This window comes from Hyperolius riggenbachi, chromosome 2 (genome assembly GCF_040937935.1).
Source record: "Hyperolius riggenbachi isolate aHypRig1 chromosome 2, aHypRig1.pri, whole genome shotgun sequence".
Taxonomy (NCBI): Eukaryota; Metazoa; Chordata; class Amphibia; order Anura; family Hyperoliidae; genus Hyperolius; species Hyperolius riggenbachi.
Genome location: NC_090647.1, coordinates 161,282,928 through 161,304,027, shown reverse-complemented (window position 1 = coordinate 161,304,027; position 21,100 = coordinate 161,282,928). Strand labels below are relative to the sequence as shown.

Genomic DNA, 21,100 nt, shown 5'->3' with positions numbered 1-21,100 from the left:
TGCGCGATCTCCACGTGATAAGCACAATAGAGACAAGCACGCCTAACTAACCATTAACAGACAAACATGAAACAGAGGATGCGAGCGCTTGCTTAACGGTTACCTCACCGAGCCTCCAGCAAGCGTAGCAGACAAGACAGACACACGAAAACAGGGACAAGCGAGAGATAGGATCCACAGCACAAGCGAAAAGTGGCTAGCGCGATCCAGGTACAGAGTAGCAGAACAGAAGGATCCCCAGCGCTAGTGAAAAGTAGCTAGCGCGATCCCAGGAGACAGAACAGAAGGATCCCCAGCGCTAGCGAAAAGTAGCTAGCGCGATCCCAGGAAACAGAACAGAAGAGATAGCTGGTAGCAACCGCTGCACCAGCTATACTCCAAGAACAGAGATCAGAACCATTTCCTTTCGACCACCATAGGGGCAGGACAATGGCAACAGGCAAGACAAGACAGAACAGGCAATACGGATAATACAACCTGACTGGGCTAGAAGGGGAGCCTAAAGCAACCCCCAGGAATTAACTATACTAGATAGCAATGGCTGACACTCCAGCAGTTTCCATCAGGAACAGACCATGGAAGGGAAATGTCCAGCAAAGCATTCTGGGAACCATAAAGCTCTTATAGTGCCAGTCATCAAAGAAGGCAGGTAGGGGATTTGCATAACGAATGTATGCAAATTCCCCAGCAAGAGAACAGACCAGAAACTTGCAATGGAAAGACAGGTCTCTGTTCCAGAGACCTGCAGCCCACAGACTAGAGGAATGGACAAACAGCTGTCTGCCTGTGCAGCCAGCTGAGCGGATCATCACAGTACCCCCCCCTCTAGGGATGGATTCCAGACATCCCTCAAAACTGGTATCATCACAAAACTCTAACTGAAGACTCATGAAGGTCAGGACAGCCCGACAAGGCCCAATTCCAGAGTCAGTCCATCCGAAACCGACCTCATAGGAAGCAGAAGCCACCGAAACATGCCCATCAGCACTGCAAGTCTCAGCGTAACACCCATCAGGACTGTGGACACCAGAGAAGAAGCCATCGACACCCTCCAGACAATACCCACCACCTTCCAAGGAGCGTCCAAGAATACCAAACCTGCCGCAATACCTGTTCGAAGTGTCCCTTACAACACCAAAGCCATTGCTGATCGTATTCAGGGCACCAAGCAAAACCTTTCCCGGAATCTCCCAGAACGTCTTGAAGCTCCGCAGAGATCCCAAGAAGCCAGAACGCTCACCAGGCTCACATGGAGAACCACCAAGAACCCCTATGGAACCTATGATCATTCCAGACTCAAAATTAGCAGGGCACCCATCAAGATCAGGACTTTCAGGGACCACTTCTGGGCATGCAAGCAGGCAGGCTATATCAGAACATGTCTCCACTAAGGAAGCATCTGAGTACGCTGGTAACCGAGGCACACTTGGGCTTTCTGGGTCACAGAGCACATCGGGGTGCACTAGTACAGGAGAAACCTCAGGACATGTCGGGCAATTGCCAACCTCAGAGTCCGACACGACAAGGCCAAAACCAGAACCGGGCAGAAAATCATCACGAGTAAAGGTCACAGGTACTGGTCTTTCAAAAGAAGACTCGGACTCAAATTCAGAATTTTCTGTAACTGTAATATCATCATTGACTACACATGAATGAAGCTCCACAAGAGCTGCAAAAGTAGTCAGCAAGGCAGCAATGCCTACTGAAGTGGGCAACACCTCAGAAGGACCTGGGGGGCAGGAGACATCTCCTACAAGTTCTGCACCCTTTGGGAGGAACTCAGAGACCTTTAGATCATCAAACAAGACCTCAGGAACATCATTTTTCAAGTTGTCTAAGAAGGGTTCTGTACTATCCATGTTACAGGGCAAAACTGGAACTTTATTTTGAGAACAGGGCAGATGTCCCAGGGAAGGTTCCACCATAAACTGAGACTGAATTTCATCATCATCATGAGTGGAACGTACAGGAATATTCACTGGACCACACACTGACTCCCTAACTTTAATCTCGCTGCACCCAGAACTCTGCGTAGTAGTCAAACTAGCTTGCAATTCCAAAACTGCAGAAAGACAGGTAAAAATAGCAGCAATACCTAGACGAGCCTCTAGGGGCAGGGCAGGAGATATTGTACAAGGCAATATTGACTCATCCAGAGTACTGGGTGGAGAGTCAATACTTTCTTCAGAATCAGACTCGCAAATGTCAATGCAAGTGGACATCATGCCTTCATTCATGGTACAGGGCAGGTTCAGAAAAAGCTTCTCTGGACAAGGCAAAGAAGCTTCAGCATCAGATTCACAAAACCGAAGCGCTGTCTCACTCTTAGATTCGGCTAACAATGTCGAATCCGAGGAGTCAGAACGCAAAATTTGCGGATCCAAGATCGCTTTAGGTTGCGAAACTGACGCTTCCATATCGCAAACCTCCGCGATCTGCGGAGCAGACTGCAAGGCATCTAGGACAGAAACACTGGAGCAACTGTCATCAGGCAACAGGCCTGCACAGGTGCGAACAGAATAAGACATAGATTCATTTGCAAAAGAAATGGCGACATCAACAGGATAAACTTTATTAGGCATAAAAATTTTACTTTTGACGCTGCATAGTCGAGAAATTTTCCCCATAGCAGGGTCACAGATGGAAGATCTCAAAGATCTGTTTCTAACTGACAAAGGATCCCACACATCCTTGAGGAAACCGGCAGACTCATGCCGATCACAATCTGCAGGAACATCCGAGAAACAGGCATCAGATCGCACAGATTCAAACTGCACACTGTCAGGAGAGAATCCTTCGGGATTCGCACAGGAACCAACCACAGCGGCACACTCATTCATTTCAGATTGCACAAAGTCAAGACTCTCATGCTTTACCCCAGAAAGGCAGGAACAATCATCCGACAACGATGTCTCTTTATTGGAATCAATTGGTTGGTGTGTGTGCAACTCATCCAAAATCGTTTGCCATACATAGATCACCAGATCCACATCATCCTTGTCACATTCATCGGAATCAATCAGAAGGTACATAGAATCGAGACAAGCATTCAAGACATCTTCGCTTTTTGCTTTGTAAAAATCGCAAAAGGCTTTCCAATCAAAATCGAATTCTTCCAGCAAGGCCCCAATATCCCAGGAAGCAAATGGGGGTTCAAACAGGCCAATATCCAAATAATCTCCATAGGGGTGGAGTTCAGGAACAAGAACAGATTTTTTAACTGCTTTAATGTAGTGTGCGATCCTACCTATAGCAGGATCCACATAAGCTTTGGATTGGGGCAAAAAACCTGGAAACTGATCAGCAGATGCATTATAAACATCATTATCATACTGCATGGTTTTGCCCATTTCAGACTTGACAGAAATAACCTCTTTATTTGTGGTTACTAGGGGCAACGGATCTTTCCGCTGGGAAGCCTTCCTAGATCTTTTACGTTTAGACTAAAGGCTCATACACACATCAGACTATAGTCTTTGGAAAATGAAAGATCACAGACCAATCTTACCACCCTTCATGTAGTATGAGAGCCATACCTTCACAGTCTTTTCTATGGAGCTGAACTCCACATCAGAAAAAAATCTTTGCAAGATGCTGCACACACAGATGCTGTACAGACACAAAAGATCAGTATCTGCAAAAGATCTGTTCCTGCCAAAAATCCATTCCTGCAAATTTCAATGATAGTCTATGAGATCTGCAGATCATCATACACACATGATTTAACTGACATTCATCTGCAGATCAGATCCACCAGGATGGATTTTCAGATCTGCAGATCTGCAGATGAATGTCAGCTAAATCATGTGTGTATGATGATCTGCAGATCTCATAGACTATCATTGCAATTTGCAGGAATGGATTTTTGGCAGGAACAGATCTTTTGCAGATACTGATCTTTTGTGTCTGTACAGCATCTGTGTGTGCAGCATCTTGCAAAGATTTTTTTCTGATGTGGAGTTCAGCTCCATAGAAAAGACTGTGTAGAGTATGGCTCTTATACTACAGGAAGGGTGGTAAGATTGGTCTGTGATCTTTCATTTTCCAAAGACTATGGTCTGATGTCTGTATGTGGCCTAAGGCTATATGGGAAGGGAAAGGGAGATGCAATTGTATGTGAATACATGCAAAGTCAAGATAAGACAAGGCAAATAACATTTATATTGCGTTCTTCTCCTGGCGGACTCAAAGTACTTGAGCTGCAGCCACTAGGGTGCACTCAGTAGTGCAGCCTAGTAGCAGTGTTAAAGAGTCTAGCCCAAGGATTCCTTACTGAATAGGTTGCAGCTTACTTAACAGAAAGAGCCGAGATTCAAACCCAGGTCTCCTGTGTCAGAAGCAGAGCCCTTAGCCCTTAGTACACTATCCAGCCACTGCTGCATGCATGCATTTTGGCCATGAAAATGCAATAACACTATATAACAGGATATATCTGGGGTATCAGTTTTGAAGAGCAACTTAGGAGTATTAACTAATCATACATGAATGAACCCTAGTTGATGTCAAACAGCGACAAACTTTGGGCTGTATAATAAGGGAATTAAAAACATGTGATGCTAGTACACCACTACCCAGAAAGTGACTTCTGGAACATGGAATACATCTTTTGACACTACTTTACAGTAAAGAAATTAGGATTATTTGGCTTGGAAAAAGTGACAATTTAGAAGTGACATAACTGACATGTACAAATAGATCCAAGGATAATAAAAAAATCTTACACTAACATTTCAAAGTGTTCCAAATATGTACTGGTCCAGATAATTTGCTAGTGACTGGTTTTGTCAAAATAAAATATCATGTTGCATCTAATATGTGCTTTTGTTAAAGAGAACATAAGGTGAGGATGTAGACTGCCATCTTTATTTTAAGCAATACCAGTAGCCTGGCAGTGCAGCTGATCTTTCTGGTTTCAGTAGTGTCGTGGGTAATCTAGTCAGCACGTGGGTAATCTAGTCAGACTTCAGTCATAACATCTGATCTGCATGCTTGTTTAGGGTCTATGGCGAAAGGTGCCCCTGCACACAGGCAAACATGCTCTGCATCTCCACCCCAGACTGTGAAAACTCCACTCCCCTCTCCTCCTCTCTCTGCCCCCTTGCTTCTGAAATCTTGTGCATCCTTAACCACTTGCCGACCGCACACTCATAACGTGCGTCGGCAAAGTGGCAGCTGCAGGACCAGCGACGCAGTACTGCGTCGCCAGCTGCAGCCTAATTAATCAGGAAGCAGCCGCTCGTACGAGCGGCTGCTTCCTGTCAAATCACGGCGGGGGGCTCCGTGAATAGCCTGCGGGCCGCCGATGGCGGCTCGCAGGCTAGATGTAAACACAAGCGGAAATAATCCGCTTTGTTTACATTTGTACGGCGCTGCTGCGCAGCAGCGCCGTAAGGCAGATCGGCGATCCCCGGCCAATCAGCGGCCGGGGATCGCCTCCATGTGACAGGGGACGTCCTGTCACTGGCTGCACAGGACGGATAGCGTCCTGTGCATCCCAGATCTCCCGGGGGAGCAGGTAGGAGAGGGAGGGGGAGGATTTCGCCGCGGAGGGGGGCTTTGAGGTGCCCCCCCCGCAAAATGCCAGCCAGGAGGAGCGATCAGACCCCCCTGCACATCATCCCCCTAGTGGGGAAAAAAGGGGGGCGATCTGATCGCTCTGAGTGCCCTTTGATCTGTGCTGGGGGCTGCACAGCCCACCCAGCACAGATCACCTAAACCAGCGCTGGTCCTTAAGGGGGGGTAAAGGGTGGGTCCTCAAGTGGTTAAGCAAACGCCTCCTCCTCCCCAGTCTGAGCTTTCATGAGCACTTGCATGGGGCTCAGAATGCCTAGGCGCTGGAGGTGCTGGGGGCATGGATACATTCATTTACATTAGGTTATAAATTAGGTAATAAATAAAATTTGAAAAAAAGCATTTGGTCAGGGAAGAATGCCCAATAAACTATATGTGAGGGGCAGAAAAATGAAGGTAGAAAAAGTTTGTCTTAGATCCACTTTAAATCTGTTAATGGGATCAATAATAGCGTTCCAATTAGTTTTGATCGCTCAAATTGCATCGAAATATCAAATCAGAAGGAAAAACTGTACAGTTAATAGGCATCTTCAGGGAATTAGAGGCAGAAGAGCAGCCAGGAAATTTGCATTGTTTAGACAAGACAAGACAAATAACATTTATATTGCGCTTTTCTCCTTGCGGACTCAAAGCGCCAGAGCAGAGCAGCAGCCACTAGGGCGCGCTCTATTGGCAGTAGCAGTGTAAGGGAGACTTGCCAAAGGTCTCCTACTGAATTAGTGCTGGCTTACTGAACAGGCAGAGCCGAGATTCGAACCCTGGTCTCCTGTGTCAGAGGCAGAGCCCTTAACCATTACACCATCAGCAAACTGTTTAAGGGGAAATAAATAGGTATATCCCTCCATACTCCTCTCACCTCAGATTCCCTTTAAGAAACAGTCTATTATACTTCAAACTGTAATGAATTGATAAAAATAGATGCTCAGCAACCTGGAGATAATGCAGTCCTGACGATAATAGCTTTGCATGTCAAAATATTTTCATACCATCATTATGAAGAAGCATACTCCTACAAATTGTTTTACATGCTAATGTAGGATATCCAGATGAAAAATGACATGCAAAATTTAATACTGAATTCTTGAAAAGTTTCCGTATAATTTGTATTTATAACCACTGAAAATGGAAAAGCCATGAACACTTTCATCTCTTATTCATTCCAGAAAAACTTTCTGCAGTTTAAGAAATACACAGTACTACTTTTCTTCACTTTACAAGCCTTCGTCCCCAGTAGAAAGTACTTGTTCTTTCTTTTATTAATGAGACCTTAAAGGGGCACTATGGTGAAAAATTGAAAAATGTAAAATATGTGCAAACATAGACAAATAAGAAGTATGTTTTTTCCAGAGTAAAATTAGCCATAAATTACTTTTCTCCTATGTTGCTGTCACTTACAGTAGGTAGTAGAAATCTGACAGAATTACGACAGATTTTGGACTAGTCCATCTCTTCATAGGGGATTCTCAGCAAGGCTTTTATTCGTTATAAAGCTATTCCCTAAAAAGGATTTAAACAATGATACTGGCCAGCTTCCCTGCTCGTTACACAGTTTTTTGGCAGTTTGACAGAGCAACTGCCATTCACTAAGTGCTTTTGAAAATAAATTAATCCCTGAGAATCCCCTATAAAGAGATGGGCTAGTCCAAAACCAAAGTCATTTTTGTTATATTTATACTACCTACTGCAAGTGACCGTAACATAGGAAAAAAAATAATTTATAGCTCATTTTACTCTGGAAAAAAAATTTACTTCTTATTTGTATATATGCAAGGATACAGAGGCGCCAGTAGGATAAAACAAGACATCTCTTGTTTTATCCTACTGGCGCCTCTGTTTCCTTGCATATTAAGTTGTCCACCCTTGGTGGAAGGGTGATATACCCTCTTTTCCTATCTACAGAGAGCGACATCTTAGTCCTGAGTGGGGTCAGGCTTAATCTCTCCACCTGCGTATACAGTGGTTGCCTTAGAGCAACCCAGGTTTGTAAGTATAATACTTACTTTTAACATTTTTCTCTATTTATACAACATACTACACTATATTGGGCTCTCGGTCTCCCTTTTCTCTTATTTGTATATGTTTGCACATATTTAAAATGTTACTACTTTTCGCCATAGTGCTCCATTAACAAGTGATAAACAATATTTCAGAAGTGGAGAAAAAAATAGCAATCCATGCACAGATCACCACTTTTTTGTAAAATGGCCACAAACATGTGCATGCTGCTAAAACCTACTAGCCAAATAATGATTAATAAGGTTTCAATAGCCCATAACCCCTAGTATGGCAGATCAGAGATCTGGTGGACTAGGCAAAAGTTAGGCAAAGTGAAGGCAAGTTAATTTAGTTTTAGGCTTCATGTACACCATTTGCATGTTTGAAAGGTGTTTTTCTACATTTTTTTGCATGTGATTATGTGTGTTTTCCCACTGTAGGAATGTTTCAATAGCTCTGTTCACATAATATGTGACACAAACGTGTGTCTTTGACATGCACTGCTGGAGCGATTGGTGTGCGTTTCTACAAATCACCAGTCACTGTAGTGGTCGGGCATTGAAAAGATGTACAAAAAGGTGAACAGCAGCAACAAAATCATGTGTGTCCTTGCAGTTTTATGTATCAAGTATTAGTACATGGTTAGTACATGATACATGGTTACTTTTATTGAAAATAGACATCCGTCCACCAAGTTTAACCAAGAAAAACACAGAAAGAAATAAAAATTGGTAAGTTACTGTCCTTCATCTAAACATATCCCAATTGATCCAGAAATCCTTACAAGACTTGGGGAAATTTGCTCAAGAAGGGGAAAAAAAAGTTTTTGTGTGCGTCTTAGAAAGATTGAAACCTAATCTAGGTAGGTTATTTATCTTGTCCTAATAGCACCATACAGCCAGGTCTCCACTCCTCTATACTCCCTTCTCATATCCTTGTTCTTAAGGCCGCACCCACCTCACAATTTTTCAGACGATTTTTTGAGCGACGATCTCACGACGTGGGTACAGGCGGGTAAGTATAAGAAATCTGACAGAACCATCAGGTTTTCAACTAGCCCACCTCCTCATAGGGGATTCTCAGGATTTTGTTTATTTTCAAAAGCACTTAGCGAATGGCAGTTGCCCTGTCCAACTGCCAAAAAAAGTGTAAAGCGAGCAGGGAGGCTTATACAATGATGCTCATTGTATAAATCCTTTTCAGGGAATGTCTTTATAAAGAATACGAGCCTTGCTGAGAATCCCCCATGAAGAGATGGACTAGTCTAAAACCTGTCGGTTCTGTCAGATTTCTACTATCTACTACTGTAAGTGACAGCAACATAGGAGAAAAGTAATTTATGGCTCATTTTACTCTGGAAGAAAAATACTTCTTCTTTGTATATGTTTACACGTATTTTAAATGTTACTATTTTTCGTGATCGGTCCTTTAAGATCCCCGAGGACTCCCGTGCAAAGTACCACAATCGCTTGAAGTCTCATTTGCACCTGTCGTGTGCTGTCACACGACATCGCGCAAACCCGCCGGCCAGAGGATGGATCGGGGAGCGCTCGTCGTTGTGGGGCGTCGCTAGGATCCATCTTCCCGGGTCCCCAGTTGAGTACGTAGCTTAAAATCAGACGATTAGAGCTGTTCCACCACCACCAGGACAGACAAGATGCATTTCACCTCATTTGAGACACATTTAACTAGTAAATGTGTATGCCTCATTTAAACTGCTGTACAGAATTGAACAGCATACACTAAATTACTACGTTGAAACATATAACAAGTCTCGTGTTTTTGTTTCTCTTTAGAAAGAATGATTTTTTTTTTTACTCTGCGAAGCTATGATCATTACATCTACAATGAAGAGAACATAACAGCATAAAGACAGCGAGCGTGACCTCATCACGCGTTTCCCAGATAGGAAAAAATTATGCATGCAAAAAAGGTCAGCGGCCTCCATTTAAAAATTGATTGAGAGATGCTGCCGCATTTGTTATTCAAAGTTTAATCTTGAGATACAACTACTGTACGATGGAATAGTGCTGGCATCATGTACCTGATGTACAGGGAAATGAATATATATGTGGATGTTGTTTATGCAGGCTTACAACACGTCTTCCCTGGAGACCAAACTTAATTTCTAGGTCACCGTAACCAGTAGCCTAATGAATATATGGCTTGAAACCAAATCTTTTACTATTACCTTGTTGTAGATGTTAGATTTCTAAATCAATAACTCTGCTAATTATAGGGGGGGGGGGGGGGGGGAATGAACAATTAAAACATGCAGTTCACAAATACAAAATAGTTGTTAATTAAAAATATAATATAGTTCAGAAGCACAAAATAGTTGCTAATTAGGAATATAATGCAGGCCTCTCTCCGCACGGCTTAGGGTTTATTTTAATCCCTTGTTATCTGTATGCGCTTTCAACGCCAGCATACAGGGCTTAATGCTCCAAGTTCCTGGCAGGAGGCTTCGAACCAATGCTGCGTTTTTCTTCTGCCAACATACATGGAAAGTCTACTATAAAAGGCTAATCACCTTCCCCATATCCTCCATTCCCAGCAACCGAGCATTCCTCCTCGTAACAAGTCTGGGGATACAGATTGCTTTTCATAACATTGCGCCCTACAGAATTGTGGCCGACTCACAGGGCTGTTTTACAGAAGGCAGCTATTATTATTTCACTGCATCCAAGCAGTAAGTGTATGAATAAATAAAACGTCATTTCGTGGAGCCTGATACACTCCTGTTTCACTTAGATTAGTGGGATTTTGGCACCAAGAAGGATCCTTACCTGAAACCAGCTGCTGGCCAGCTAGTCCCACAGGGACCATTCCAAGATTGTTCATAGCAGTGGCCCAAGCCGTCGGGTCCGTGACTGACATGGTCAGGTGTGTTGCATCGATAGCTATACTTCCCAGAGCATCAGCTGCTGCAAACAATGAGTAACATTGTCAAATACAACGTACAGGATTTTGGTGGCAAATACAGTCTCAAGGCACATAATGAATTCAACATACACTTGTTCCCAGAAGCTTAAAAGTAGAACCCGTGACAAAGGAAAGCGTTTATGCTAGTCTTAGTCTATAGAAGAATGCCTGTCTCATCATCTGTCACTGTGTTGCTGTATTTATATGCGCTCTGTTGCTAGAACAAGCTATGAATCTATATGGCGAGAGCATAAGGACTTCTATTAAATATTAGCTAGTCCCCTGATCTTGCTGGCAGTGCACATAAAATGTCTGAACAGCGCTGAGGCACATATCAGTATGCATGGAAGGTGACACTCCCTTTCCCTGGAGCTCCAACCTCAGTGCAAACCATTCCCTTTACCTATTTTCAAACAGCGAAATCTGTTCCAATGGCAAGGGAAAGGTCCCTAATGGATAAATTGCAAGATCTGAGCAAACTACAATCCTTGTCCATAGCACACATTTTAAATAATGTTTTTAATTCTTTTGTAATGTCTGGAAACGTAACCTATTTAAAGCTAATTCTTTCTGACGATGGCTTGTTAATTCTGTGAACCATTGAAGTATGTTAGAGAGGCAGTTTATTTGCAGACTGCTGTTAGTCTAGATTTTTAAAGGAGACCTGAATGGAATCTGAAGTGAAAATAAACTTATGATATAATGAATTTTGTATGTGTAGCACAGCTAAGAAATAGAACGCTAGTACCAAAGGAAAGAGTCTCATATTGTTTCCATTACAGTAAGAGTTAAAAAAAAACTTCAGTTATCTATGAAAAAGGGCTTTTATGAGCTCTCAAGCCCCATACACACCCTCAACAGCGGTCTTTTATGCAGCACAATCATCAAACAACTTTTGTTGTGAAACCAGTTGAAACAACCAAAAAAAAGTTGCTTGCTATTGTTCACACAACTGATAAGACGTCAATAATCCAACTTGGACTGAGCTTTTATCAGTTTTACCAGTTGTGTGAACATTAGCAAGCAACTTTTTTTTGGTTGTTTCAACTGGTTTCACAACAAAAGGTGCTTGATAATTGTGCTGCATAAAAGACCGCTGTTGAACGTGTGTATGGGGCTTCAGTTCTATTTTCTGAAGCACTTATACATGAAAGAAACAATGAGAGGCAGCCTCAGATAACGTTTTACTTCAGGGGAGTGCTCATAAGCGCTGCTCTGTTTCGAAGTTTAAAATAAAAAAAGTGTTGTAATTGCAAATATGACAGAAAGATGCAATGTTATAAAACAAAAAAATCTATATAACTGAAAATGAAAAAAAGGTACTTATCCGTTAGCCGGGTGCATTCGGCAGGTGGCGCTGTTGTTGCTAATTTCAATGTTAATTACTTCACGTAACAAAACTGTGAATGAAAACGCCGCGGGTGGCGCTAATTGCATTCATAGTGAAGATAAGTGATATGTGTATTAAAAAAGTGATTTAATTAAATGAGAAATAAGCCGGCGGCAATGTAACAGATCAAGCCGCCGGCTTCGTGTCTCGCTCTACTCCCCCTTGCCCTCTCTCGTATAGAGCCCTGGGGGGGACATGCGTATTTTTACACATACCCATGCTGGGTGGGAGAAATATCTCTGTAAATGGACAATTGTGTGTAAAAAAATCAAAAAAATCTCATCTACAGAGATATTTATCCCACCCAGCATGGGTATGTGTAAAAATACACCCCAAAACACATTATACTATTTCTCCTGAGTAAGGCGATACCACATGTGTGACATTTCTTTTGCAGCCTAGGTGCGCTAAGGGGCCCAAAGTCCTATGAGCACCTTTAGGCTTTAACAGGGGTGCTTACAATTTAGCACCCCCCAAAATGCCAGGACAGTAAACACACCCCACAAATGACCCATTTTGGAAAGTAGACATCCCAAAGTATTCAGAGAGGAGCATGGTGAGTCTGTGGCAGATTTCTTTTTTTTTTTTTTTTGTCACAAGTTAGCAGAAATGGAAACTTTTTTTATTTTTCTTGTCACAAAGTGTCATTTTCCGCTAACTTGTGACAAAAAATAAAATCTTCTATGAACTCACCATGCCTCTTAGTAAATACTTCGGGATGTCTTTTTTCCAAAATGGGGTCATTGGGGGGGGGGGGGGGGGGGATTTATACTATCCTGGAATTCTAGCACCTCGTGAAACCTGACAGGTGCTCAGAAAAGTCAGAGATGCTTCAAAATGGGAAAATTCACTTTTTGCACCATAGTTTGTAAACGCTTTAACTTTTACCCAAACCAATAAATATACACTTATTGGATTTTTTTTTATCAAAGACATGTAGCACAATAAATTTGGACAAAAATGTATATAGAAATTTTACTTTATTTGAAAAATGTCAGCACAGAAAGTTAAAAAAAAAATCATTTTTTGACAAAATTCACGTATTTTTTGATGAATATAATAAAAACTAAAATCACAGCAGCAATCAAATAGCACCAAAAGAAAGCTGTATTAGTGACAAGAAAAGGATGTAAAATTCATTTTGGTGGTAGGTTGTATGACCGAGCAATAAACCGTCAAAGCTGCAGTGGTCTGAATGGGGAAAAAAAGTGTCTGGCCCTTAAGGGGTTTTATGACTGCAGTCCTTAAGTGGTTAAGAATATTAACTGGAAATGGTCAATAAGATGATAATTTCAAACAACAAAATGTTGTATTATTATTTGGCAAGATTATGCAGCTTAGAACTGGACCAGTTAAAATGACGGGACGGTATTTCATTGGTCCAAATCCAAATGGCATAATTTTGAATAAACTCAATATAGCATTTGCATAAATTCACAATTATTGGGATCTCACTGACCATGTTTATCAAATTCCTGATTAAACTCCCCATCTCAGCTAATCATTTCAAGTGAATATTAAAGGAACCCTGAACAGAAGAAAAAAATGCCAAACAACTTACCTGGGGTTTCCTCCAGTCCCCTAGTCTCTGAGGTCCCTTGGTGTCCTCTGTACTCCCTCCATTGTACCACTGGTGGCTCAGTTAGTGCACGACTTGGCCAGGAGTCATGTTCAACTGCGCATGCGCAGGCCATCCACACGCCCGTCCCCCTGAGCATTCCATCCATGTGCGGTTCTCAAAAGATTGAGCTGCACATGCGCAGAATGCTCAAGACGGTGGGTGCAGTTGCGTGCGACTCCTGGCCAAGACGCATGCTAATGGAGCTGTCAGTGGTAGAATGGAGGGAGCCCAGAAGACTCCGTGGGACCTACGGGGGGCTGAAGGAAGCCCCAGGTAAGTTCAGTTTGGCATTTTTTATTCTGTTCAGGGTCCCTTTACCAAGATTACATCCAAATTACAGGGAAAAAGTCTGCCTGGCTGCATAGTTTTGATTTCAAACAATACCAAGTCCTAAAATTCCCATTCTTGCCTGTTTACCGGTTTATCTTTTTCAAGTCAAACTTGTGCCTGTGAAGTAAAGCAGAAGTTTGCCATCTGTTCCATTATTATAACAATGTGTATGGTGTGGAATTTAGGCCTGAGGTGTAAACTACTGTATACCGTATATACTCGCATATAAGCCGACCCACATATAAGCCGACCCCCCAACTTTTCCCTGAAAAAACAGGGAAAAATGATTGACCCCCATATAAGCCGGGGGTAGGAAATGCTGGATTGGTGCAGCCCCCCAGTGTGTCCCAGTATAGCTAGTATAGTGCCCAGTATAGGTAGGTAGTGTCCAGTATAGCTAGTAAAGTGCCCAGTATTGCCAGTATAGTGCCCAGTATAGCCAGTATAGCGCCCAGTATGGGTAGGTAGTGCCTCAGTTTAGCTAGTATAGTGCCCAGTTTAGCTAGTATAGTGCCCCAGTATGGCTAGTAAAGTGCCCAGTTTAGTTAGTATAGTGCCAAGTTTAGCCAGTATAGTGCCCAGTTTAGCTAGTATAGTGCCCAGTTTAGCCAGTATAGTGCCCAGTTTAGCCAGTATAGTGCCCAGTTTAGCTAGTATAGTGCCCAGTTTAGCTAGTATAGTGCCCAGTTTAGCTAGTAAAGTGCCCAGTTTAGCCAGTATAGTGCCCAGTTTAGCTAGTAAAGTGCCCAGTTTAGCCAGTATAGTGCCCAGTTTAGCTAGTATAGTGCCCAGTTTAGCCAGTATAGTGCCCAGTTTAGCCAGTATAGTGCCCAGTTTAGCTAGTATAGTGCCCAGTTTAGCCAGTATAGTGCCCAGTTTAGCTAGTAAAGTGCCCAGTTTAGCCAGTATAGTGCCCAGTTTAGCTAGTATAGTGCCCAGTTTAGCCAGTATAGTGCCCAGTTTAGCCAGTATAGTGCCCAGTTTAGCCAGTATAGTGCCCAGTTTAGCTAGTAAAGTGCCCAGTTTAGCCAGTATAGTGCCCAGTTTAGCTAGTATAGTGCCCAGTTTAGCCAGTATAGTGCCCAGTTTAGCCAGTATAGTGCCCAGTTTAGCCAGTATAGTGCCCAGTTTAGCTAGTATAGTGCCCAGTTTAGCCAGTATAGTGCCCAGTTTAGCCAGTATAGTGCCCAGTTTAGTGCCCAGCATAGGTAGGTAGTGCTCCGCCCCCCCGCCCCCCCGCCCCCCGCTGCTGCTATTACCTGTTTAGGAAGCGGCCGCTTCCTAATCCGCGTTCCTCTTCTTAAGTTTCTTCTCAGAGTATCACAGCAGCGCGCCCGGCGCTGCTGCTGTGACGATGTAGAGTGCAGGAAAGAGCGCGGCTCCCTATAGCGGCGATCTGTATCGCCGTTTCCAAGGGAACCGCTCTTTCCTGCCCCCTGCATCGTCACAGCAGCAGCGCCGGGCGCGCTGCTGTGATACTCTGAGAAGACACTTAAGAAGAGGAACGCGGATTAGGAAGCGGCCGCTGCCTAAACAGGTATTAGCAGCGGCGGCCGGGGGGGGGGGAGCGGGGAGGGGGGAGCCGGGCGCGGACCACCCACCCACCCACCACTAGACCACCAGGGAAGACTCGCATACAAGCCGACCCCCCAACTTTTGACCCCCATTTTGGGGGTCAAAAATTCGGCTTGTATGCGAGTATATACGGTATCCCCCCTCTCTCCCTCACTAAGCTGCTCTCATTGGTCATATGCCACAATCCCTAGTCATGTGATCTTAGCGATAGAATTCATGAGCACTGGTCATCACTTAGCCTAGGCACTTCTTCGGAGAGGGATAAACTGATCCCCAGAGCTTTTTATGTGGAAATGATGTATGTTCAGTGCTGTAAAATGACCATTGGAATAAAGACAAAGATTTCAAGAAAACTATCATTCTCCCTTACAGTTCAAGCCAAACATTTGGCAGTTACACTAATGTTGTGTTTTGCACTATTTTCAGCTTCATTATTTGTGGTGGCAATCCCCATGTTTTCATTGACTAGTGCAAAGTAACCACGTACATATTTATCGCAAAATGATTTCTCAGGATAAAAAAAGTTAAATTCATCACAAAATACAGAAAAACAAATTTTCACTGTACATTGGCCCTGGGAAAAAGTGATTGTGTAGCTCCATTTCAGTACAGCCATATAATTAACACAGATCAAATTATACAGCTGAAATCACTCTATCATTCAGACTGCATTGTAAAGGCAGCCTAATTGCAACAAAAAAAGGGGCATATGTGCTAGAAACCACTGTAGGAGTGTCCCAGCAGTGATGATGGAGAGACAGGGAGGAGTGCCCTGGCAGCAATGGAAAGGAGATGTGACAGGCTAGTGTGTACTATTGCTACCAACATTCTGCACGGCCCGAGTCAGGGACACATAGATGGGGAGCGTGGGGGGCCCAAAAGGCAGTGTGCAGCTCCTCAGATTTTCAATATATTTAATGCTGAAATCTACTGAATCTGTGTACAGTGTGTGGAACGATTACATCCCTCTCAGAGCAGATTCCATCTATTAGTGTATGGCCACCTTTACTCTTCACTAGTCAGGACCCTTTTTCTATGAAGATTCTAGCCAATATAGTTGGTGAATTGGGTTGAGATAATTTAGGGTTAATAAAAAAGTAAACAAAAAACACACTTTGAAAAGGATCAAGTTGATTGGATCTACAGAGAATCTGAAATTCATGGTAAAGCAATATTACGTATATGGACTAATTTCCTACCTGTAGCCATTTTTGCTGGGTCTTTATGCTCAGTGCTTCCAACAATGGATACAGCTCTTAAAACATTGTTATCATTCTGAGACATGAAAGCCGTTCTGTTAATTGAAGAGTCCACCAGCAGCTTGTTAAACTCTAAACAGAAAAGAGACAGAAAGGATGCAATTACAAAAAAATACTGGGGAGAGAGAAATTAAAATCAACAGCCATTATTATTACAAAGAACATAAGGTGTTGTCAGAATGTTTACATGGCCTATCTACATGCACAGAAGACCTTGCTCATCCATGTGGCACAAAGCAATGCAGGAAAAGTGAGAACAGTACAGCTATAACTCTGCCTTGATATTCCTAGCTTGCTAAGTGCTACAGCTGAATTATTGGTACAGCTGGTGAGTGATGGAGGAGATCTCATCAGTTCTTGAATCAAAGGCTCTTCTATACATTTTTCTGACAAACAGGATCAGAAAGTTTATTACCAAAGGCTGAATAGGCATGATTTAGTGTAGTATTACACCAACAGCTGTCAATTTTCATCCACCTAAACCCTGCAACCTCCTCTATGGACCAGGGTGTTTTTAGCCAACTGTCTGACAATTGTTCTTTTGATTAGTAATGTACCAGTACTACTTGATACTTATGTTTTTATTTTATTTTATTATGGACACACAGGGTTTGCATTTAGTACTGTTCAGTAAAACACACACTTTTAATTACATTTCACTTTGTTTGTCAAAATAACAGGAAAAATGGGCAACACTATAAAAATACAAACATATTGTTCTGTTGATTAAAAAAAATGTGTATAAGGAGAAAAACATTTCATCTACCAAATGCTGCAATTTATATCAACTTCTGACACAATGAAATGGTTTAGAATGACTAACACACACACAAACACTTGATTGCATTGACTGCATCATCTGGGAGACAAATTCTGCATAACTTAATAGCCTAGGATAAGCATCCCTGGCAGGGCAAGGCTACATACCAATATAAGGCCATATAGGGAGTATTTCTGATACTGAAACCAGGAAAAAAAAATGTATGTATCCTGAATGATTTACTGCACTGTACTTATGTCACTACAGTGCCTCTTTAATCCCTGTAATGTATAGCGCTGAGCTGGAGGGATTTTCTCATTTTCTCAGCAATAATGGAGTTTCATTGAAGGGAACATAGAAAATGGCTGTGGCCACATTTAGACACAGGATGAAGCTGAAAGACGACCCAGACTGCACCTGTTGAAACTCCTCAGAGGCATTAATGAGATTGCCCCTGATAATGCTATTGTCACTGAAAGCCGCTATAGCCATAATTCACATTATAGCCTATGGTGTCCCCCAATCATCGGTCGCAGTCCAGTGGTGCTGCTGATTAGACAGAAGTCTGAGGGTTCACACTGGAATAAAAACCAGTCATTCCAGATGGTATTTCCTAACACTTCACCAAGCATGCTGGATATTTGAAACAATCTAGTCAGACCTGCCAATAGTCATGTTAGAAAAAATATGAATGTATTCTTATTGATATGTGATTTTACAATATTGAACAAATATGGTACCGGAGCCAAGAACCTGAACAGTGCTGACAAATCCTTACAGAGGAAGAGAGCTTCGATTAAAAGCTAAAGATGACAAATAAAAAAGCAATGAGACACCGAGAGCAAGCCAAGCAGCATTTCATGACACACCACACAATGAATAGTCAATGTGTTTAGAATAATCACTCCGACTAATACTGCCAGGAATCTAACTTCCAAGCGCTGTCACTCTTCCCAGAATGGGCTAAAATTCTGGGTCTGCCGAATGCATGAAATGGCAGCTTCATGTTCAGTGTATAAAAACCATACAATGCTAATTATGGAGAATCATACTAGCTGCCTATGATTGCAGGCCTCTCTCTCTGAACTCGTGAAGCCTACTTTAACTACACACAACAGTAAATGGGTATATTCACGTTGTGTGATAATGGGAGTCAAAAAAGGATTTTCACACAAAAGCATAGAAATAGGAGGGAAGGTAGAAAAACACAATTGGCTGGAGATACTGAGAACAAAACACTATTAACAGTTTGTAATTAAATACATTTTTTTCTGAGTTTTCTCATCCTCCTTACAGGAATTAAACTTACTTAAAGTCAACCAAGCACCTTTTTTTTAGCACCCAGAGTATCTCAATAGCACATTAAAAATGCATGCCAATAATGAGGTTCATTACTTCATACTTTTTACATGTAATAGTTTCACAGAGAGTTTTTACCCTACTTCCAAGGCCTGCCCGACCAGAGAAATTTGAGGCAGATAAGGACTGATATAATTATTTTATTGCACACATAAGCAGAGAGCAAACAAAAGCTTTCATCAGCTGGGGGGTACATAGAATACTGTGCTTCAAAGAGTTTGGAGAAGTCTCAGATGCTATCTTCACACCTTCTTCTGGATAAATAATTTGGAGCTACAAGGGGAGGGGGGAACATGGCAGCTCCTATAGTTATTAGAAACTAGGAAAACAAAGTGGTGCTTGCTTCCCTTTTACTCCTGGCAAAATTATCAAAAAGGATTATGAGGGATGTGTAATGAAAATCAAGGCCTTTATATTACAAAATAAACAGACCAAATTAAAATAAAAAATAGTTATTTTACTGGCTGCCCTGAATTTCCCTTGAAATCAGGCACTTTAATTTAAAAATCTATACAGATTGCTTTATCCTGAGAGGCTTTGAAAAAAGCTTTCAGATAGTTTGTTATAAGTTCTGACAGGTCTTGGTTAAATATGTATACATCCTATTACAAAGCACAGCAGGGATACTTGCAAAAGTTCTACATGAAATGGCTTTATCTAGCAAACGAGCTCATAAATCTGGAAAGTCAGCCATTAAAGTTTACTTAGAATTCTAATGAAACATGATTTGGTTTACTGGACACCTATAACTGCAATGCCATTAGGAAAGACTGCTATAGGGCACTTTACATCAAACTTTTTCCAATGTGTCCCACCTGCCAAATGTTTCATGTCATGACCATGGTCCTGACAGTTTGCGGTGTGTGAACCTCATTACATTGTGGGAAATCACAGCTTTTTCCATCTGCCAAGCAAGCAGCATCTCCCTCAGTGCATAGAACTCTCAGTTACAAACATTCCACACACATCACCTGGCAGAACTAAAGATGTCAACCACCAATGAATTTCAGAATGTGAATCGAGGGGGAGGAAAGATTTTACAATGGCCAAAGATAGACTAAATCTATAAATTAATATTGGAAACAATAAGCAATTGTATTCATTATGTTATTTTCAGTAAAGTTCCTCTTTAAGTTGCAGATACTAATAATTTTGGAGTATATCTTATCCTGGGCAAGCCGAATGAATCCTGCTGTTGCTAAACTCCCTGGTGGTGTTACATACTATTCTCCCTCTGAGTCATAGTAACTTGGAGTGAGATGTAATTTGGGGTCTGAATTACCATTACACGGGACGCACAGCATAGCATTGCTGCTAAGACGGCTCCCAGCTCCGGCGCTCAGCTCAGCGCCAAAATAAACGGCTTCAATAATTTTGGATGTGCCATTTTCATTTGTTGGAATGCTTTACAATATACATCCTACATTAAAAGCAAAATATCTGCTGTATAGGCTATGGAATAAAGTATGGTGGAAGTCGTTTACTTGTCTCATTAGAATGAAACTTTTTTAGATAAAAATGGAGGGGTACCAATACTTTGACACATTTTTAAAGAGCAAAAAGATATTTACTGGCCTGGTATTTGTACAGAAATCCCAGAACAGTGAGGTTCCCCCTTATACACTACAACAAAATGCAAACAAAGCAGAACACTGGTGGGTACATAAATACACTTTACCATCCAATCAGAATTTAGCCTATGATTCAAGTACATTAACCTGTAGTCTGTTTGATTTCCATAGATAATTGCATTTGGCTACTTGTGCTGCTTACTGAATAGGACTGTTCAGAAGCACAGAAAATTGTGTATTCCATGTTGATTAAGAAGACTTTAATGAGATGACAAGGTCCATCTGCAAGCATGACACTGAATAAGGCTGATGATTCTCACATGAACAGCAAGCCAGCAGACTAGAGGTATAAAAATAATTGGTCATGGTGGCCTGAATATCAGTTGTACAGGAATTTTTTGTTGTTTTTTTTAATCTTTACAATCATGCAGTTCAGCTCTGTACTAGTCTACCCTATGGAGAAGGAAGGAGAGTGAGCTGCAGCAGGAGATGGAAACAATGGGGAGAGAAAACCGAGAGACCAATATACTGTAGTGTAGTTTGTATTGTGTATGGATTGCAGAACCTGAAGAAGAGTGATACTCCCAAAGGTGGGTTACCTCAAAAGCAACCACTGTACAGGCAGGTGGGGAGAACAAACCTGTCCTCACTCTGGTATAAGAAGTCGCTTAGACTGTAGAACTAGTAAAAAGGGGTAATACCCCTACACCAATGGTGGACTATGTAATGCAAACATTGCAGGTA

General features: G+C 42.1%; 1 protein-coding gene across 9 annotated transcripts in view; it reads right to left on the bottom strand.

The window, feature by feature from the left end:
- Window positions 1–21,100, bottom strand: part of ENOX1 (ecto-NOX disulfide-thiol exchanger 1) — a 723,730-nt gene that overhangs the window by 208,980 nt on the left and 493,650 nt on the right. For 8 of the 9 annotated variants that reach the window (XM_068267775.1, XM_068267774.1, XM_068267776.1 and 5 more), the window contains 2 exons: window positions 16,607–16,738; window positions 10,356–10,493 (listed from right to left, as the gene is read on the bottom strand). In XM_068267775.1, the coding sequence (XP_068123876.1) occupies window positions 10,356–10,493; window positions 16,607–16,691 (223 nt within the window). In that variant the 5' untranslated portion in view covers window positions 16,692–16,738. The remainder of the gene's footprint in view (window positions 1–10,355; window positions 10,494–16,606; window positions 16,739–21,100) is intronic. The other variant, XM_068267784.1, reaches the window with a different exon arrangement.